The 18,006-nt window shown below is 34.8% G+C and overlaps 1 protein-coding gene across 1 annotated transcript in view; it reads right to left on the bottom strand.

The window, feature by feature from the left end:
* Window positions 1-18,006, bottom strand: part of NAA25 (N(alpha)-acetyltransferase 25, NatB auxiliary subunit) — a 57,247-nt gene that overhangs the window by 34,406 nt on the left and 4,835 nt on the right. The window contains exons 2-11 of the mRNA XM_011355817.2: window positions 13,522-13,607; window positions 12,956-13,094; window positions 11,833-11,951; window positions 8,031-8,105; window positions 6,785-6,892; window positions 6,344-6,422; window positions 4,192-4,303; window positions 3,551-3,640; window positions 2,967-3,136; window positions 921-1,033 (exon numbers count right to left, since the gene is read on the bottom strand). Of these exons, the coding sequence (XP_011354119.1) occupies window positions 921-1,033; window positions 2,967-3,136; window positions 3,551-3,640; window positions 4,192-4,303; window positions 6,344-6,422; window positions 6,785-6,892; window positions 8,031-8,105; window positions 11,833-11,951; window positions 12,956-13,094; window positions 13,522-13,607 (1,091 nt within the window). The remainder of the gene's footprint in view (window positions 1-920; window positions 1,034-2,966; window positions 3,137-3,550; window positions 3,641-4,191; window positions 4,304-6,343; window positions 6,423-6,784; window positions 6,893-8,030; window positions 8,106-11,832; window positions 11,952-12,955; window positions 13,095-13,521; window positions 13,608-18,006) is intronic.

The raw sequence follows: 18,006 nt of genomic DNA on the forward strand, positions 1-18,006 counted from the left end.
CTGAAACATATAAAGGAAAGTAATCAAAAAAAGAAGAAAGCCAAAGAGAAAGACACCCGGGTTCAACTGAAGCTCCAGCCTGGCTCCACCCAGAGAAGTACACTCTGTGAGAACCAATGGAAAGGAGCCTGAGCTGCTGGAACCCATTCCCCATGAATTCATGGAATGACGGGTGTAATAAAAACAGACCTCTAATTGAGTAGGTGTCCCCTCCCACAAAAAATATTTAAAGAAGACTGTCCTAATTCATTAGATGATGTCTTTACTACTCAGATTTAGTGCTTTTTTTCTTGCTGAAAGATGTGAGGTGCTGTACTGTGTAACAAAGACTACAGTCCATTGGTTAGGAAACTGCATCTGTAGCATTAGTTAAGCTTCAGGGAAAGTTGATTACTCATAAGTGCATCATAAATAGCTGTAAAGATTAGGAACTTGCCTTTGAAGCCTGCTACTTAAAAACAGTTTATAAAGCAAAAAAAAAAAAAAAAAAATACACATACAAATGAATGCATATAAAACTGGTGAATATGAATAAGGTCAGTGGATTGTATCGATGTAAATTTCCTAATTATGGTATTATAATTATGCAATATGTTACCATTGGGGCAAAATGGGTAAAGGGTATACAGAGCTCTCTTTATTATTTCTCTTCCAACTGCATCTAAATCTACAATTATCTCAAAAACAACATCAAAGAAAGGAGAATCCAATTATCTACCAGAGGCTTACTTATTCTCATTGTGGCTATTTAACGAGAAATCATACCTTTAATCTGATAGGCCCTAGAGTACTTGGCTTGATGGAGCAGTTATCCTGGTATCTCAGGTTTGCCACTCTCACATATTTTAGAAAGGAAATCCACACACTTAACCTACTTACAATAAATACAGGTACCCAACAGAATTCTGAATTGTACTTACTTTTGTACACTGTGTAGCAGGTAAGAGGTCAACAAACACCTTGAGGTCTGTAAAACAACAAGGTTTATCCCCAAACTTTTTAAAATACTGGAACATTAATTCCTCTGGATCACCTAAGAGAGAAAAAAAAACCACTATTCATGGACTGAAGCAATTTCTAATTTAAGCAAAAGGTCTGATTTGAAAAACATTTATTTCAATTAAAACTTTGTTTGAATGCTTGAATGAGAATGAATGAGACTGATAATAAAGGCTGAAAGATGACTGTTTAAAAATAAACAAATACTTTAAAAAGAAGCTGAATCTTACAAACTGAGTTTAGTTGTTATTACACTTAGGAAATATGAAGCTTTTCATTCAATTAAAGTTTAAACAGTTAAAAGTTTTCATTAAAGTTTAAAGACTTATATTTATATGTAAACATTAATCATGCTTCTCTCCACAATTCCTGAACTACTTCAGAAGTATCAAATAAATGTTAACTAAATGAAAGGTAATGTCTGTTAACAGGCACACCAACAGGAGAGAAAATAAATAGGAGGAACCACAGGCCAACAACTCCAAGGTCACGTACCATGAAAAATTTAAACCTGGAAATGCAGAAATCTACTGGCTCATTTTCCTTTTCCTCAAATTAAAAACAAAAAATAAAATGCTCTCGAATTGAACTAGATTTAAGAAACAGTGATCTGTGACCTAGGGTTTCTGTAAGATTTTAGGTCCCAGTTCCTGTTCACATGTTTCTGAGAACAGAGGTCCATGGCTTCAATCAGATTTTCACAGGACTCTGATCCAAAAGAGACTAAGAATTACTCACTGGCCCGGTAAAAACAAAATTTTGTGGTGACTAGACAAATTCACAAATTTGTAAGATGCAGGCTGGTGAGAGGGAAATGAAAAACAGAAGGTGAATACAGCAAGTGTCAAAGCAGATCCCAAAACATTTAAATCCAGCTTTGGAAAGAAAGTAATTCTTTGGAATCTATTTTAACAATACTTTGCTGAAGGTCACATGAAAATTTTCATTTGCAATCTGGAACTAAGACATTTAATTTCACATTACTGAGGTAGACCCAAAGAAAGAAGTTTACAGGGAATTTAAAATTGGTTGTAAAAAAATCTAGAGTGAAGTTCACAGTGAATTTTAGGACAAGCTACAAAGAACATTAATTAGATGATTAAAATGTACAGAGATGTTCTAGGACAGGTTTTAGGTATCAGAAGTATTCATCATCCCAGGACAACTGGTCCCTAAAAAAGAACCACTTAATCAACTTTTAATGAGAACAAAATTTCTATAATGATGACTGGGGGGAAAAGGTTTCTTCGAAGATTTATCAATCGAAATGCAATCGAAAAATTAAGAAAGTTTATCATCTTAAACTTAACAAAATTTAGGGTATAATTACTAAAGCTAATTCTTAGTATGAGCAAAGAATTACTCCTTTTTGGGGAAGGGGTGTCATTTTCCAACAAAATTGTAAAGTAACACAGCATGACACTCTTCACTTCTTGTGCAGTAAGCTCAATAAGAACCATTTTACAAAAACATCTAAGGGCTTCATCAAGTTTCCTGAAGGCCTCTCACTGCTTCATTATTCCAAATCATTCTTTTCTCCAATCTTGTCATTATCTTTACAAATTTTCTCTTTGACTATTAATGGCTCTAACTCAGCAAGATGTTCATCAATAGTTTTGTGAGTGCTGAAAACAAACTTCCAAGAAACCTTTCATCCATTTCATGAAATTCTGAAACTTTTGCAAAGCTGGCTTTTTGCTTTGAAATTTGATTTTACATTATTGTTGGGTCAGCAAGAGAATGTCTAACAAAGACACTAATGGAATAGAGAGATGATAATGTTAAGTCATGGTGAACACGTGACTGAGGACTAATTTTACAAATGATCTATTTATTAGTAAATATTTTCAGGTTATGAAGCTGTTTACTTCTCATATGTGACTGTCGTAGGGCTGAGATAATGAATACGGCACTTGGGCATCGAGGGCATTCTTGTATCTTCCCCAGATATCATTACAGTTTCTTACCCAGTTTGTACTCATCATTAAAACCTTGACGTCGTAAACGTCTAATCAGCTCCAGTTTAGCTAGATGTGGTCCTCGAAGATGGCGAGAACTTTTAGATTCTTCTGTTATCCGATCTTCTATAAACTTCACAGCTTCTTCTGCAGAATAATGTACTTCTCCTTCTAAAGAGCTGGGTATAAACAAATGAAAAACGTATTTTGTACTTCTATTGTCCATCTCAAAACTTAAAGTCAAGCTCAATTCAAGAAACAGATTAAAAACTAAGAAAATGAATTTCAATAATTATACGACAATACAAATGAGAATAAAAGAGAGCTCTAAGTAGATAATATGGCATGATTACTCCCAATTTGGCATTTGATTATTATAGACCGACTAATCACCTCTCTTTCTTTAAAAAAGAATGGGTAATTTTTACAATGAACATGTATATTTGTAATTTAAATAAAATGGGAAAAAAATCTTACTTTGAAAGAGATAAATTATTGAGACAGAAAAAGAGAATTCAACTAGGCTTACAATAAAACTCTGGCTACAACATAGTAAAAGGTGCCATTGTAATTCAGGAAAGAAGACAACTTACTGTTCACCTTCAGCAGGAGGAGTCCAGGCCTCTTCAATCAGTCGAAAGACAGAATCGAAATAAGTCAGATAGAACTGCCAGTCATCTGAGCTAAAATCAGATTGAATGGTGCACAAAGGATTAAACCCAAGTTGTGACAAATCTGCCGTAGGAACCATGATATTAAACTTATTTTCTAAGTTATATTTTAGTCTTTAATGGGGGAGGCACCTCCCCTCCCTCTGGGTTTCTTCTATAGCCTTAAAAGGCCAACACTCCAGTGGCATTTTCAAAATAAAAAAACTTTTGAGAGACTACTCTTTCCTTCAATAAAATGACCAGGTCTAGAAAATTAATATTCTCAACAGAAAACTCCCCACATTAGTACTTGCAACATGAGGGGGATGGGGAAAGGAGGTCTCTCTTTTAGACCAATATTGAATATTGAATTTGACAAATTAATGCTTTTCAGCATTCACTCTAAAGACCTAATACATCTTTATTGAATGATAAAAGTTCATCAAAACGTTAAAAAATATCCAGGACATGCTACTGAAAGTTCACTTTATGCCCAGAAATCTCAAAAGACAGACAAAAACTATCAATGATGACACCTGAAAGCCCCACTCTAGTCTCATAGTCAAAAAGCAGCATCTACTCACTTTTTCAGTAAGAGGCGCCGGGAAAGGGCATTGCACTCTGGCCACTTGCTCAGCTTCTTGTACATTGCCATGCACTTATTTTCCCGGCTCTGAATCTCACTTGTCAACTTCTCTACAATTAAAAATTAGAGTAGTTGGTAAGCTGGTTTCATTTCTGCTCAGAGACCAAAATAAAGTCCAAACACAAAGGAAATATCACATTTTCTTACCCACTCTCTTAGAAAATGAGGTTACTGACAGATACAGACTATCTTATTAAAGATTATTTTGCTGAAAAGAAAAAATACATTTCTGATACTAAACTTCTACAATCATTTTTTTTTTTTTTTTTTTAAAAAAAAAATTTTTTTTTTTTTTTTTTGTAAAACACAAGGATTTAGAATGTACTGAGTTGAGGGATACACTTCCGATACCCAACAGCATCTAGGGGCTGGTATATTTAGTCCACAGACAGGTTTCCCATCCATACAGTTTTAGAATATCAAATAAGCTTGGAATGGAATGGGATGAGCAAGGTGAGATGTTAGAAGAGTAAAAAGAATGGAGATGAATCAACCTCTTTCCCAACAGCTGGGAACAGAAAAACCAGGACTATATTTCTGATCAAATTAATCTGGCCCATCCTTTTAGAACAGATTAGCAGATTAAGAATACAGACATTATGAACTTCCTACGGAGAACCTCAATTTTAACAACATGTAGAACTACAATCTAGATGAGTAAAAACAGAAAGGCTGATTTGTACCCATCTTCAAGGAGGCTGAAGTTAGAGAATATGTTAAAAAACTCCTATATTTTATATAATTAAAGTAGGTTAACTCAGTTAGTTTAGGTTTTAAGACTACACACAGTCTAGTAAAGGACATATAGCACATATTTGAATGAAACAAAGTTTTTTTAATGACTACACCTACTGAGAGATCTGAAGTTACTCATCTAATGACTGTAAAGCCACAATTAAAAAAAAAGATTTATCATAACAATAACTGCGTTTCCAGGAACTTCTCCTGAGGAAATCATCAAACATGTGTAAAGAGTTAGGAACCAAAATATTCGTCATAAATTTCTAAAATAGAGGAATGGTTAAATCAATCTATGAAGTTTGTACAAATCAGTGTTCCAACAAAAAGGGAAGAAGTATTTTCACAACAATGGAGAAAAACTAACTTCTTTAACATATAACGTGCTCTTGCAAACCAGTAAGAGTAATCAAATTTTTAGAAAAAGGATAAAGAAAAACAGCTCAGAGAAGAAGAAAACATTAATGGCTTTTAAGTAAATGAAAAAAATAATTATCCTCCCTTATAATTAAAAATTATATGTTTTATCTATCAGATTGAAAAATAAAAAAATTTGATAAACGGTTTGATAATACAGCTAGGTAAGTATGCGAAAAAACAGGCCCTCTTCCATACTGATGATAAACACAGCTGAAAGGAACGCAAACTGTAGCTTCTTAGAGGGTAATCTGGTTTACAGCAAAGATGCTACTTACGAAGAGCCTAAATATCCAAGGACTGGTTAGGTAAATTCTCTACATTTAAACAATGGGATGCTGGGCAAGTCATTAAAGAGTGAGCTATTATATTAGGTGTACCCCTAAGACACACAGCTCAGTTAATATGAGTATGCAGAGCAAAGGTCACCAACTCCAATGCCTTCACAGGACAGGCAGGTAAACAAAGAGTGAATGTATCAGAGCACAAATCCTAACTAGAGACATTAAAAATTTAAAACCTCAAAGAAAAAAAAAATTTTTAATAAAAACATGCTAACTGAATAAGATTGTACCTCTATGGGCCAGGTACAGTATGTTCTCATTTGTGGTTTACAAAATAGGGGTTGGGGAGAAATACATCTTTAGAGATACATCTGTAGATAAGATACATCTAGAGAAGAATCTACAGGACAGAAGAATGGAGATCTGGGGTCGAACCTTTCACACTCCTTGAACTTTATGAATCTGTGAATTATTTTCAATTAAAAGATCTTTTTAAAAAATAAATGAGCAACAGAAAAGTCTGAAAGAACATAAAATGGTCACAAGTGATTTTCTTATATCTTCATGTTTCTGTATGAAGAAGAAACTTTCCACAACAAACATTTTCATGTTTAAACAGGAAAAAATACTTTAAGAAAACTTCAAAATTACCTCCTAATTTTCCTCTGATGACATCCAAGGCTTCCTGATACTTTCCCAAACGTTCCAGGATCATATAATAAAGTTCAACCTTACAGAAAAATAGGTGTAACCATTGAAACTTTTCAATAATAAAAAGATGGTCATTTGCATGTGTTCAAAAAGTTATCTAACAGAAAAGAAAACTATCTTCAAACGAGATGAAATTAACAGTAAGAATTGGACAACAGTATCTCCCCTCTCTATATACATCTCAGACTAGAGTGCTTGCTGCAAACAGCTCCATGTTCATTACACCTAAGCTGGGGCTTCCAAAGCTTTACATCTACACAAAAGGCAACAGTGAGGACCCAGTTCTCTGACTGGAATAAGGCAACAGGTCATAATATTGTAACATAATATTGCAACAATATCAAAATCATGCAATACTAAAGTAGAGCTTAAATAACTCACTTCAGCCTCCGCTTCTATCTTGTCCTCTTTCACCATTTTTTCTACCATTCTCTCAGCAAGGGGCAGAAACATCGTTTTTGAGAGGTTTTCATCCTGTGCCGATATAGACTAGAAGAGAAAAAAAAAGTTTTATCTCTGCTTGCACTATTTATATTAATTACCATGAAGAACATTACTATAAATCCAGCACATAATCATTTCACTACATCAAATATCAGATCTATTTTGAAATTTCAGGAAGATACAATAGAGTAGTATTCTTTGCAAGATATTTATTTAAGATTCATTATCCTATGCATTCTTAAAACATCGAGTTTCCACAATATGATCTAACTTTATTTTCGTGATCTAACTTCTAAATATTTTAAATATTTTCCTAGAAATATGTTAAGAGGGAGAATGCTTATACTGCTTATTATGTATAAAGGTATGTATCATCAACTGAAGAGAAAATCCTTTCAGATGTCTTTTTGAGATGTTCACATATTAGGAGCAATATGCCAATTGTTTATACAGCTTACTATTAGCTACAATTACCTTAAATTGATAATTAAAATTGAGGCATGGTATTAATAATTTTAACACTGCCAGAGATTCTGCTCAGAGCTCATTCACCCCCGTAAACAACCTTTCGAAATAGCTATTATTCTCATTTTATAGATAAAATAAGGTCAAGAGATTCTTCGATCACTCTCCAAGATATGTGGTGAAGCCGACAGTTGAACGTAGACCTGTTTGAACCTAGAGTCTCTCTCTTCTTAGCTGCTACATTTAAGTCCTTCCTCCCCATCCTCTCCTACACAGTACCTCATTTTGGTCCTTACAGTAGCTCTGGAAGATGAGCATCTCCACTCTGCAACGAGCAAACTAAGGCCCAGAAAGCAGAAATGATAAAACAAGGCCACCCAGTTCAAATACCTGTTCACTAACCAACAATATTGTTATAAAAGACAAAGCTCAAGTCAAAATATCAAACATTTCAGGGCTTGTACTTGATCAAATAACCCAGTAATGGATCCTTAGATTCAGGGGAAATACAGACTGTGCTACACACAAACAGACCAATACTCCAGCTCATAAAGAATACCAAACTCCCCAACTCAAAAAGTCAACTGACAATATGAAAAGTCCCTGTTTGACACATGCTGCAGCACATTACTCAAGATATTAAGAAGACACATTAAGGACAGTAACTATATACAAATATAAAAACAAATCTCAATCCCGTTCTGAATGCCATACTCACTTGCATAATTAAGCTCATCACAGACCAAAAGTAGTAAGGGTTTTTGGGGACAATCTTATACAGAGCCATGCCAGCCTGAAAGACAGAGAGCCATAAATACTTAATTTATAAAACATCATACAGAAGGCAATTAATGATCTAGACGTATGACAAGAAGTTTCCTAAGGAAAGAAGAGCACGTTTACATATCCCATTTACTATAAGTGCCTAGTGACTTGATGGATCTTCTCAATTGGCTAGCAACAGAGGTAATCAGAACATGCATTTTTGTAACATCAGGAATGATATTTCACCTTTTGAACCAGATTTTCTCAAATTAAAACCCAGTGTTTCTAGAAAATACTGCAATCTGATACAGTTCCAACAGAATATAAAAAGAAACAAAATTTGGATTATGAATGTACATCAGTAAACAAACTGAAGATATCACACTAACCAATTATAGTAAAACAAATAAACAAAGAAATCCAGACAGTATATTTAAAATTCAAAATTAGAAAAGATTACTCTGACATAATTCAAAAATTAATTCTTAGGTTAATAGTAAGGTTTTTTCAAAATACTATTGATTAGAACTGAACTCTTTCATTGAAAAATGAGTAACATACGAATACTTAACAGCAGGGATGTGGTGAGAAGGAGCAAAGTTCATCTAGTCATACATAACTGAGAACCTATCCATAATTAGCCAACTAGTAATCAGTGCTACAAACTGTCAGCTAATTATCACGGTTACTATTTTTTTTAAATCTTTTGCCTATCTTCCATCCACTTTAAAAATTACATGCAGCCCCTATTAAGTGGAAGGAAATGCCTATTCCTGCCAAGGATACAAAGACTGAATCCCAGTCCCAAAAGCATTTAAAAGCTAGGGAAAGAGAGAAGACGAATACACAAGCAACTAAAATACACTTGGCAATAAAAATAAATGTCCTATACGAAAACACCATACTAGGATGTTTCCAAGAAAGACAAGGCTAAGTCTGCTTATTCCTCCCTTTTTCTTTCTTTAAAGGAAAGTAGAAAAGGGCATTTTATCAATAAAGCCTTCTCTCCAAAGTACCAGCCTTTCAGATGAACCCTGGAGTTCAAACAGGATGTCTATAGGCAAAGACGGGGAGGTAAAAATACAAATATTTGGGGTGAACAGGTAAGTAAATCAATTCTAGGTAGCGGCAAAATGAATCCGAATGAAAACATTAAAGAAAGAAAAGACATATATTGACATGAACAAGCAGGACATTTGTCTGACACAAAGGATGAAGACAAGTAGGTAGTAGAGCAAAGGGCTGAAAGGTAGACAGATATGTTTGTTGTAAGGCATTCACAAAGGAGTCTTACAGAGCAGGGGAGTGATGTGCATAAACCTATTATTATTCTAGAAAGGGTATTTTAACAGTGAAAAAATAGAAAGAAAAAAGAGGTGAGGCAGTGAGGAAATAAACCAGATGAAGTAGATCAAACAGAAAAGAGACCTCAAAGACACTGTGGAGGTTGGATCAAGATGACCTGGAGACAGAACGGACACACAGGATAGAAAGAGAGTCTCGGATGGCTTGAGGTCCCTGCTTCCAACACCAAACTCTGGAGGAATAGAGTGTAAAGTGTTAGAAAATTAGTTTTACTTGATAATTTGGGTAAAGAAAACATTTTTATAATGACATGCAGAAATAAAGAATAGAATAAAAATGAATGTGAATTTTTAATATAAAAGACAAAAATTTCATGCCCACACCCTACTATCTTGCAGACACTAACTTTCTGCTGATATAGAAAACTTGAAAATAGACAAGTTTTAAAAAAAAACATGGCAGAAGACTGGTGACTCAGAGAATAAGAAAGTCATTTACAGAAAAAGGAAAGTCTAATCACCATGTGAACGACCTAGCAACTCTGCATTTTTTAACCTTCAAGGTGGTTTTTGTTGTTGTTTTTGTTTTTATTTGGGAGAGATGTCATCTGGGGCAGTAGAAATCCTTAAGTTTTCTGATTCCCTGGCTTCCTTCCCTCCTATCTCCACCAATTTATGCAAATCATTCATTTATTTAACAAATATTTATTTTGAGGATGCTACTGGAGGAGCTGAGGATTCAGCAACAAACAATACAAAAGCCATCATCTTCATAAAACATGACATTTAATTTATAAAATACCTATTACCCCAGACTGACATACCACTTTCAAAATACACAAACGAGCTAAGAAATTGCAACTACCTTAAACAGCAACAAAGGTAGAATAAAAATTAGATGTCCCATTCTAAAACATTTAACGCTAGAGTACTACCAATACATGAGAATGGTATAGTGTAAAAGCAAGCTATAGGTAAAACATATTAAAGAACTGTTGCTGTTAAGCCACGTCAAAGCAATTTCTCCAACAAAAAAAAAGATGCAAAATTGTGTACCCCTGGCAATGTGTTAAGTTAAACTATACAAAAATAAAATCTGTTCAAAAGATTTTTTCTTTTGTTCAAAATTTACCTTAATACTGCTATTGCGTGAACTTGTCCTTTTTTGTTATTTTATGTGTGTGTGTAATATAGATACAGCAAAAAAATATTTTGTGAGATGAAATTAACACGTTTAAAAAAAAAAAAGGAAAGAAATTTAAATGGAAAGTATTCATAGCCCTGTTACCTTGGTAACATTTGGTACGTACGTATCCTTAAAGATGTATACACTTTAATAAGGAGAGTGGATGTGAGGAGAGTAGAAAGAGAAGGCCACTTTACAATTGGCTCTTCTCAATGTATACCGGGAACATTGTTCTATGTCAACAAATAAAGACACCCAGTACTATTTGGGGAAGATGAACCTACTGCATTTTATTCTACCGTACAGATGAACCATAATTTCTTTTGCTATATAAAGATTGATAAACTAATATATTTTACTTAAAATGTATTCCTAGAAGTAAAAACAATATAAGGACTTACATGTATATATGTTAGTACTGTCAATTTTAAAAAAAATATCCATTTTGCATTAAAAGAAAATTATAATCTCCATACTTTTCCTGAGAATATATGCCATCAGTACATAAAACAATGATTAAATTCCTTCAAAGAATTATACTTAGGCCAAAAAAATTCTTCCAATTTAAAAACTTGCATAAGCAGATAACAGATTAATTTTAAGAAAACTCTGCTTTCAGAGGACATTATAACTACAAAGCTTTTCTAAAAACAAAAAAAAACAAAAACTAGCTTGATGTCATAACCTTTTAGGGACTTAAGAGGGCAGGTTTTATTTCTCTGGGATGTCAGCTTTACCCACCCATTAGTCCAAATGTGTCCAAATGAGGCTCACATGCCTACAAGGAACATCTAAAATGTGCTAACTTGCAAATAAGCTTCCTCCAACAACAAAGAAAAAAAGAAGAAAAAAGTATCCCAAGCAATGAGGATTTTTTCCCCTGAGGAGGATTTAAAAATCTCAGCAAGCTATAAATAGTTACATTTACAAATTAGATGTAAACTTTAAAGTTAATCTCTCTATAATCTTCATTTTTTTGCTCTGGGATTTGTGTCTCCTTTCTGAAACAATTAACAGCAATTTGAGACAAACTGAAATGGGACAATTTGAAGCAGACTTACCAGAACAATGTAATCAAATTTCTCCAAATAAAACATTTAAAAAACTTGAATAATAGTTCATCTTTAAAACACACAAGAAAGTTAACTGATCTCAACATAATTCAGTTCTACACACGTATGCAAACACACATACACCATTTAAAGGACTTTTAGCAAATCCTAATAGCAAATCCCACAGCCCAAGTGATATGGGCATCAAGTTACCTGTTGCATTTTCTTGTATTCGCCCACTCTGGCATAGGCCATGAAGAGGTGAGAGTGATACTCCTCACTGTTGGGTACTTTCTTCACAGCTGCCTCATAAAGTTTTGTAACTAGCTCCGCTAAGATAAAAAGAAATAGAATTTTCTTTAATTACTGAAGCATAACTTACATCTTAACAGCATTTAATTTTTTTCCTATTTGTAGGAAATAGATGTCTCATCATTAAGGAAAAAGAAAGTATTTACTTCGCCTCATGTGATATTACTCTTCTCTTGATTAGATGTTATTCAGTAAAACATGAAAAAGGTGAGCCTCTCCATCACATTTATAATATACAAGAACAGGATCCAGCCTGTCTCCTTCCTAACTCCCCCAGCATTTTATGTTCCAGCCACATCAAACTATTAATAGTTCCACTAGATTACCTGTGCTGTATCATGCCTCCATGCCATTGCTCTGCTCCCTTGGAAGGTAAAAGGGAAATGAAATTGACATGGAACAGACAGGAAGCATTCTTAGTATTGATAAATGCTCTCTATTTCTTAAGTTGAGACGTAGTTTCATGAATGTTCATTATTCCACATCAAACTGTCTAGTGTCACATAAAATATGTTCTGTAGTATGTATTATAAGAAATATTTATTATTTCATAATATATTTAAGAATCAACAATAAAAAACCATTTACAGATGAAATGGTAGACTAGGATATGCTCAGAAATATTCTGGCGAGGGAGGGGAACAGATAAAATTGGCCATGTGTCAATAATTGCTGATGGTGGGTAATGAGTGCAATGTGATTGATTTATTACGCTATTCTCTTGTTTTTGTCTATATTTGAAATTTTCCCTGTTAAAAAGTAGAAAAAAAAAAAGAGTAACTCTTCCATTTAGCAAATCAAAATGTCACAAATGAAACTGAAGTCCACATTCCAATTTGAGTAGCTTAATACATATAAAACACTCTTTCTGTCTAGTCTTTGGAAATCATGGTTAATGTATTATGTCGCCTTTGTCATCCACCAAATCACGAGCGATAAGTAAATCAAACAAACAGAGAACTCAATTAGAAATATCCAAAAACTTAAGCTCATGTTTAAAAGCAATGGAAGGAAAGAAACATACGTCGATGCATCTCCCGGTAAAGAATAGTCAGTGCCTGCAGCGAGTTGTCATCTGTGGGTTCAAGGGCTGCTACCTCCTGTGCCAAGGTGAAGGCTTCCTCCTGCTTTCCAGTTCTCTGTAAACCAATTGCCTTTAAAATCTGATAGAAAGACAAGATAAATCAGGTTTAAAAGGACAGAAAAGGAAATATGAACCACAGAAAGCCAATTTGAAAGCACAAGAAGTTGTAAGGTATGCCTTGGTTGCTAATCAACTAAGTCATTTTACTAAAAATATGACCAAATCAAGATTCTTTCCTATTTCAGTATATTAAGAATGCAAAACATTGCTTAAAAGGACTCTGTGGAAACAGAATAATTAAATTAGATAACTATTCCCAAAGAAATAGCTAGCTTTTAACTAAATATTATTTACAGCACTTAAATAATCAAAAAAACAAATGGTCTAAAAATACTTTGAAAAAAACATATGTAGTAACTAAAGAGATTAATTAAACATCTTTTCCCTGTAAAGATTACAATATATAACCCACCAAATATAAGTAACTCAAGATCAAATGAACTTACCTTAGCACAATGAAGATCCTTATGCTTCTTCAATAATTTATCTGCTTGCTGAATTGCCATTTTATTATTACCATTATCAAGATAATCTATGAAAACAGAAATTATAGTAGTTATATTCCTTCAACAATAAATATGAAAAATGCACGGGCTGGTATCAGATGTTTTGGAAAGTGTCAATACAGTAGTAAAAACATCATGGAGCCAATTTTAACACTAAACGACTAGGATAGCCCAAAATACCACCTTACAGCCATCCCTATAGTCCTCTTTCATCCAAAAGCCATATAATCCAGTTATATTAATCCTTAAGGAAGACTCAAGGCAAACATATTTAGATGACAGATGACATTAATATCTTTACCTGTGGGAAATAAATAGGTTTAGTCACCCCAAAATTAAAATATATTTTTAAAAAAGAACGCTTTCTAATATTCAAACTTTAAAGCCACCAAATAATGTTCTTTCAATAAAATCTTTACTGAGTACTTCCTTTATCACAGAGTTAAGTGTTCTTCGCTGAAGAAAAGAGAAAGATTACCCATGGTGGAGGCAGTAGAGATGAAGTCCAATAATATCAGGAGTGGGAAAGGATGCAAAGAAAACTAAACTTTCAAACACTCTAGCAAAAATATAAACTAGCACTGACCTTGAAGAACAATTGACTTCTAGGTTCTCTAAGCTATATATCCATTCTGGCTTTTAAGGAATATGGAGACCTGCTACAAAATTGCATTAAGGGGCGGGGGCGGGGGGGGGGAGAGTGGAGAGTAATCGATTATTATTCAAAAGTCTAACAAAAGCAAAGATTCATTTCCAGATGAGAAGATCTAAAAGAAAATGAGAAGTGTATTAAATGGGAAACAGTGGTAACTGTTGATTCTAAATATAGAAAGATGACTAAACACAGGCCAGCTACAACCTGCTACAACTACCAGGTCCCTCTTTTAGCGTAGGGACAGACCAGGCACAGAAAACTCAAAATAATCTATTTTGCAACCATGAGAGAGCAACGACAAATGACAGGGCAACAGCAACTCTCATTCCTTGCTGGTAAGAATGCAAACTGGTTCAGCCACTTTGAAAGACAGTTTGACAGCTTCTTTGAAAACTAAACGTACTCTTACCAAACGATCCAGCAACTGAGCCCCTTGATATCTATCCAGATGAGCTGAAAACTTACTTCCTCACAAAAACCTGCACGCAATGTTTATAGCAACTTTATTCATAACTGCCAAAACTTAGAAGCAACAAAGATGCCCTTCAATAGGTTAACAGATAAACAAACTGTGGTACAACCATACAATGAAATATTACTCAGCGATAAAAAAGAAATGAGCCATAAAGCCACAAAAAACCACGGAAGAACTTTAAATGCATGTTGCTAAGTGAAAGAAGCCAATCTGATAAGGCTACGTGCTATATGATTCCAACTATATGACATTTAGAAAAGGCAAAAATTAGAGACAATAGAACAATCAGTGGTTGCCAGGGGTTGGGAGGGATGAATAGGTAGAGTTTAAGGCAGTGCAACTATTCTGTATGATACTGTAATAAAGACACATTATTGTACATTTGTCAAAACCCACAGAATGTACGACACAAAGAAGGAACCCTAATGTAAACCAGTAAACTATGTACTTTAATTAATAACATATCATATTGACTCAGCAATTGTAACAAATATATCACATTAATGCAAGATGTTAATAATAAGAGAAACTGGGGGAAAGGAGAAGAGTGTGGGGATACAGAGAAACTCTCTGTACTGTATGCTCGTTTTCTGTAAACCAAAAACTGCTCTAAAAATAAATTTAAATTTAAAAATAATAAAAGCAAAGATTCCTTCGCAGAGAAGAAAAATGAAAAGTATTTTAAGTGAGAAACAGGGTGGTAGCTGTTGATTCTGAATATAGAAAGATAATGGAACACAAACCAGTTCACAGTCTGCTACCACTACTAGTCTCTCTTTGATCATCAAGGTCCCAAATCAGCATAGAGACAGAGGAGACTGAGACAACTCAAAGTAATTTATGGCCCTGGTGGCCTGGAGTATCCCAAATAACAGAAATAGACTATCATTTTACCTAATGGGTTCAATTTTCCTCCAATGAATACTTCACTAAAACTTTTAACAGCCACATGAACACTTGAGTTTCATCTCTTCAGTCTTCACTGCGCTTAATATTGATAAGCACCTATAATGTTATGTAAAAAGATTAAAAAGCCTTACTGTGGAGGGAATCACAACCCAGGGAAGAAAGTCAAAGAGAGCCTTACTGTGGCCAGAGCATCTGAGATCTTGCCCCTTGGCAAATGTTGTCAGTTTGGCTCAAATACTCTATAAAAATTCAAAAAAGAAAAACAAAAAGAGCCCTACTGTGGAGGGAATCACAACCTAGAAAGGAAGATCAAAGACTTAGTACTCCGGTAGAGAGATCGGAGAATCACAGAACTCTAAAAGCATACAATCTTGTCCTGAATACCCAAATATCTAATACTCATTTTCTTAAATCCTTAGCTTAGCCAACAGGCCTTCATTTGTCCTTTATAGACTATGACAGAGAAAGTGCAGCTCAATGACACCTTCTCTTCCTAAAGACTTGATGCTGATCTCATTCTGAGTCAGTTCTAGTTACTGCTGACTCAGCCCTGCAAAAACTCCAGGTTTATAGAACATACCGTGAAGCCTTCTCAACGAGTAGACATCTTTGATGAAACTCCGTATCTGCGGACCTGTCCATAAACGGATCAGACCAGGCAGGGGTCAGCACCGTAAGGATACTTAACTTCCTGTAGTTGACAAGGCTCTGAAATTATTGTTCCTACCTGCCCATGTCCTCTTCTCTGGGAAAAGTTTCCACTGCCTCTGCTAAAGGGGAAGGACTGGATGACCATGTCCAGACCATGTAATTGTAGCCCAATGGAGTGGACATTTGACCTAATTTGGATAAATAAGGTTTCTGCCAGGTAATCTGTAACTGCAACACTGAAAGCCGGAGTCAGAAAGCTCTGGGAAAGCTAAAATAAAGCTCATTTGGAAGGCAATAAATATGGGTCTGAGGTTACCAGCAGCAGCTCTGGAATTTCCATTTTGAAGGAGCCTTAGAGGATGCAAGTTGGTTGATGGGGAGTGAAGAAAAGGATTTCTCCCTTGACTCTTCATTCACGTAATATTTATAAAAGAATGAAAAATGTCAACTATCTTTATCGAAAAACTGAAGGAAGGGCAGTGCTAATTAAGCTTGCGGGGAAAGGCTAATGACCTATCCATCCTCTAGCCACAGCTTGGCGTGGCCACAAAGCCAACATGTTAGGCCCTGGGTAAACTGATGAGTAAGTTGGAAAAAACAGTCTGAAGAACCAAACAAAGAACAGACACAGATAAAAGCAGAGATGAACATTTGAGAAAGAAGCTTTAGATCCTGACAGCTTTCTAGTTTCTGTGAGACCCTAGAACACTGCATTTTCTGCCTCAGGTGCCCACAAGGGTTTACAGCAACCCCTCTTTACTTGAGCTGATGTCAGTGAGTTTCTGTTCCCTGTACCCAAAAGAGTTTTAACTAAGACACTCCACCACATCCAGGCTGCTGTCAGGCTCCCCTTTCCTGGATACCTCCCTCAGTGACTACTGACTAATTGGTTGCTGAGCTTTTTGGGAAAAGTTATTTTCATTTTATATTATTGATTCTGGAACATAAATTATGTAGTCCTTGGAGAAAACAGACCAATAAAAATAATATAATAAGTCCGTCTTTTTTAGTTAAGTCTTTAAAACTTACTCAAGGGTAATTGTGGCTTGACCATAAAGATTGGTGTTCTTCCCTTAATAACAGGAGTAAACCAAAATCAGTCACCCACAAATCACACAGAGGAAACAATAAGATGATGATCAATCAGTTAAAGCAATGTTTTTCAAGGCATGGGTACCACACCAACAGAAACGTTTTTTAGGGGGTCCTTGCAGACAGCACTAGATAATACAGTGAGAAAGTTGATCTCTTTTCTAATATTTCCTTTATATTAAGGAGATAGCCTCAGTTTGGTGTTAGCCTGTCCACTTAATTCTTGCTGTCTTTTTTTAAACAGGGAAGGAACAGGTCTCAGTTTCACAAGTATCAGAATCTAGTTAAGACATTAATAACATTGTTTCGTTTTCACTGTACTTATTTTTATGGTTTTGTTTTCTCACAGCAAGTGACAGATTTTCCATTAACGGTAATGACTTTTTTTTAAATAAATTTAAGTTTAAAAGTCAACTTAGAGAAAAATATTAAGTAAATGATAATACGCATAATAGTATACTAAAGCTAAAATCATCAGATTGCGTCAAAAAATACTAGAAATTTGGGAAACATTGGGTTAAATCATTGACAAGGGACTATCAAAATTTGTTGAATAAATGAGCAAGCCGCCCTCCCAGGTAATACTTCCACAGAAGCTCCTCTTTGGTGCAGTTGCAGACAGACAGCAGCAAGCCCTGACACA

This window comes from Pteropus vampyrus, unplaced genomic scaffold (assembly GCF_000151845.1).
Source record: "Pteropus vampyrus isolate Shadow unplaced genomic scaffold, Pvam_2.0 Scaffold23, whole genome shotgun sequence".
Lineage (NCBI taxonomy): Eukaryota > Metazoa > Chordata > Mammalia > Chiroptera > Pteropodidae > Pteropus > Pteropus vampyrus.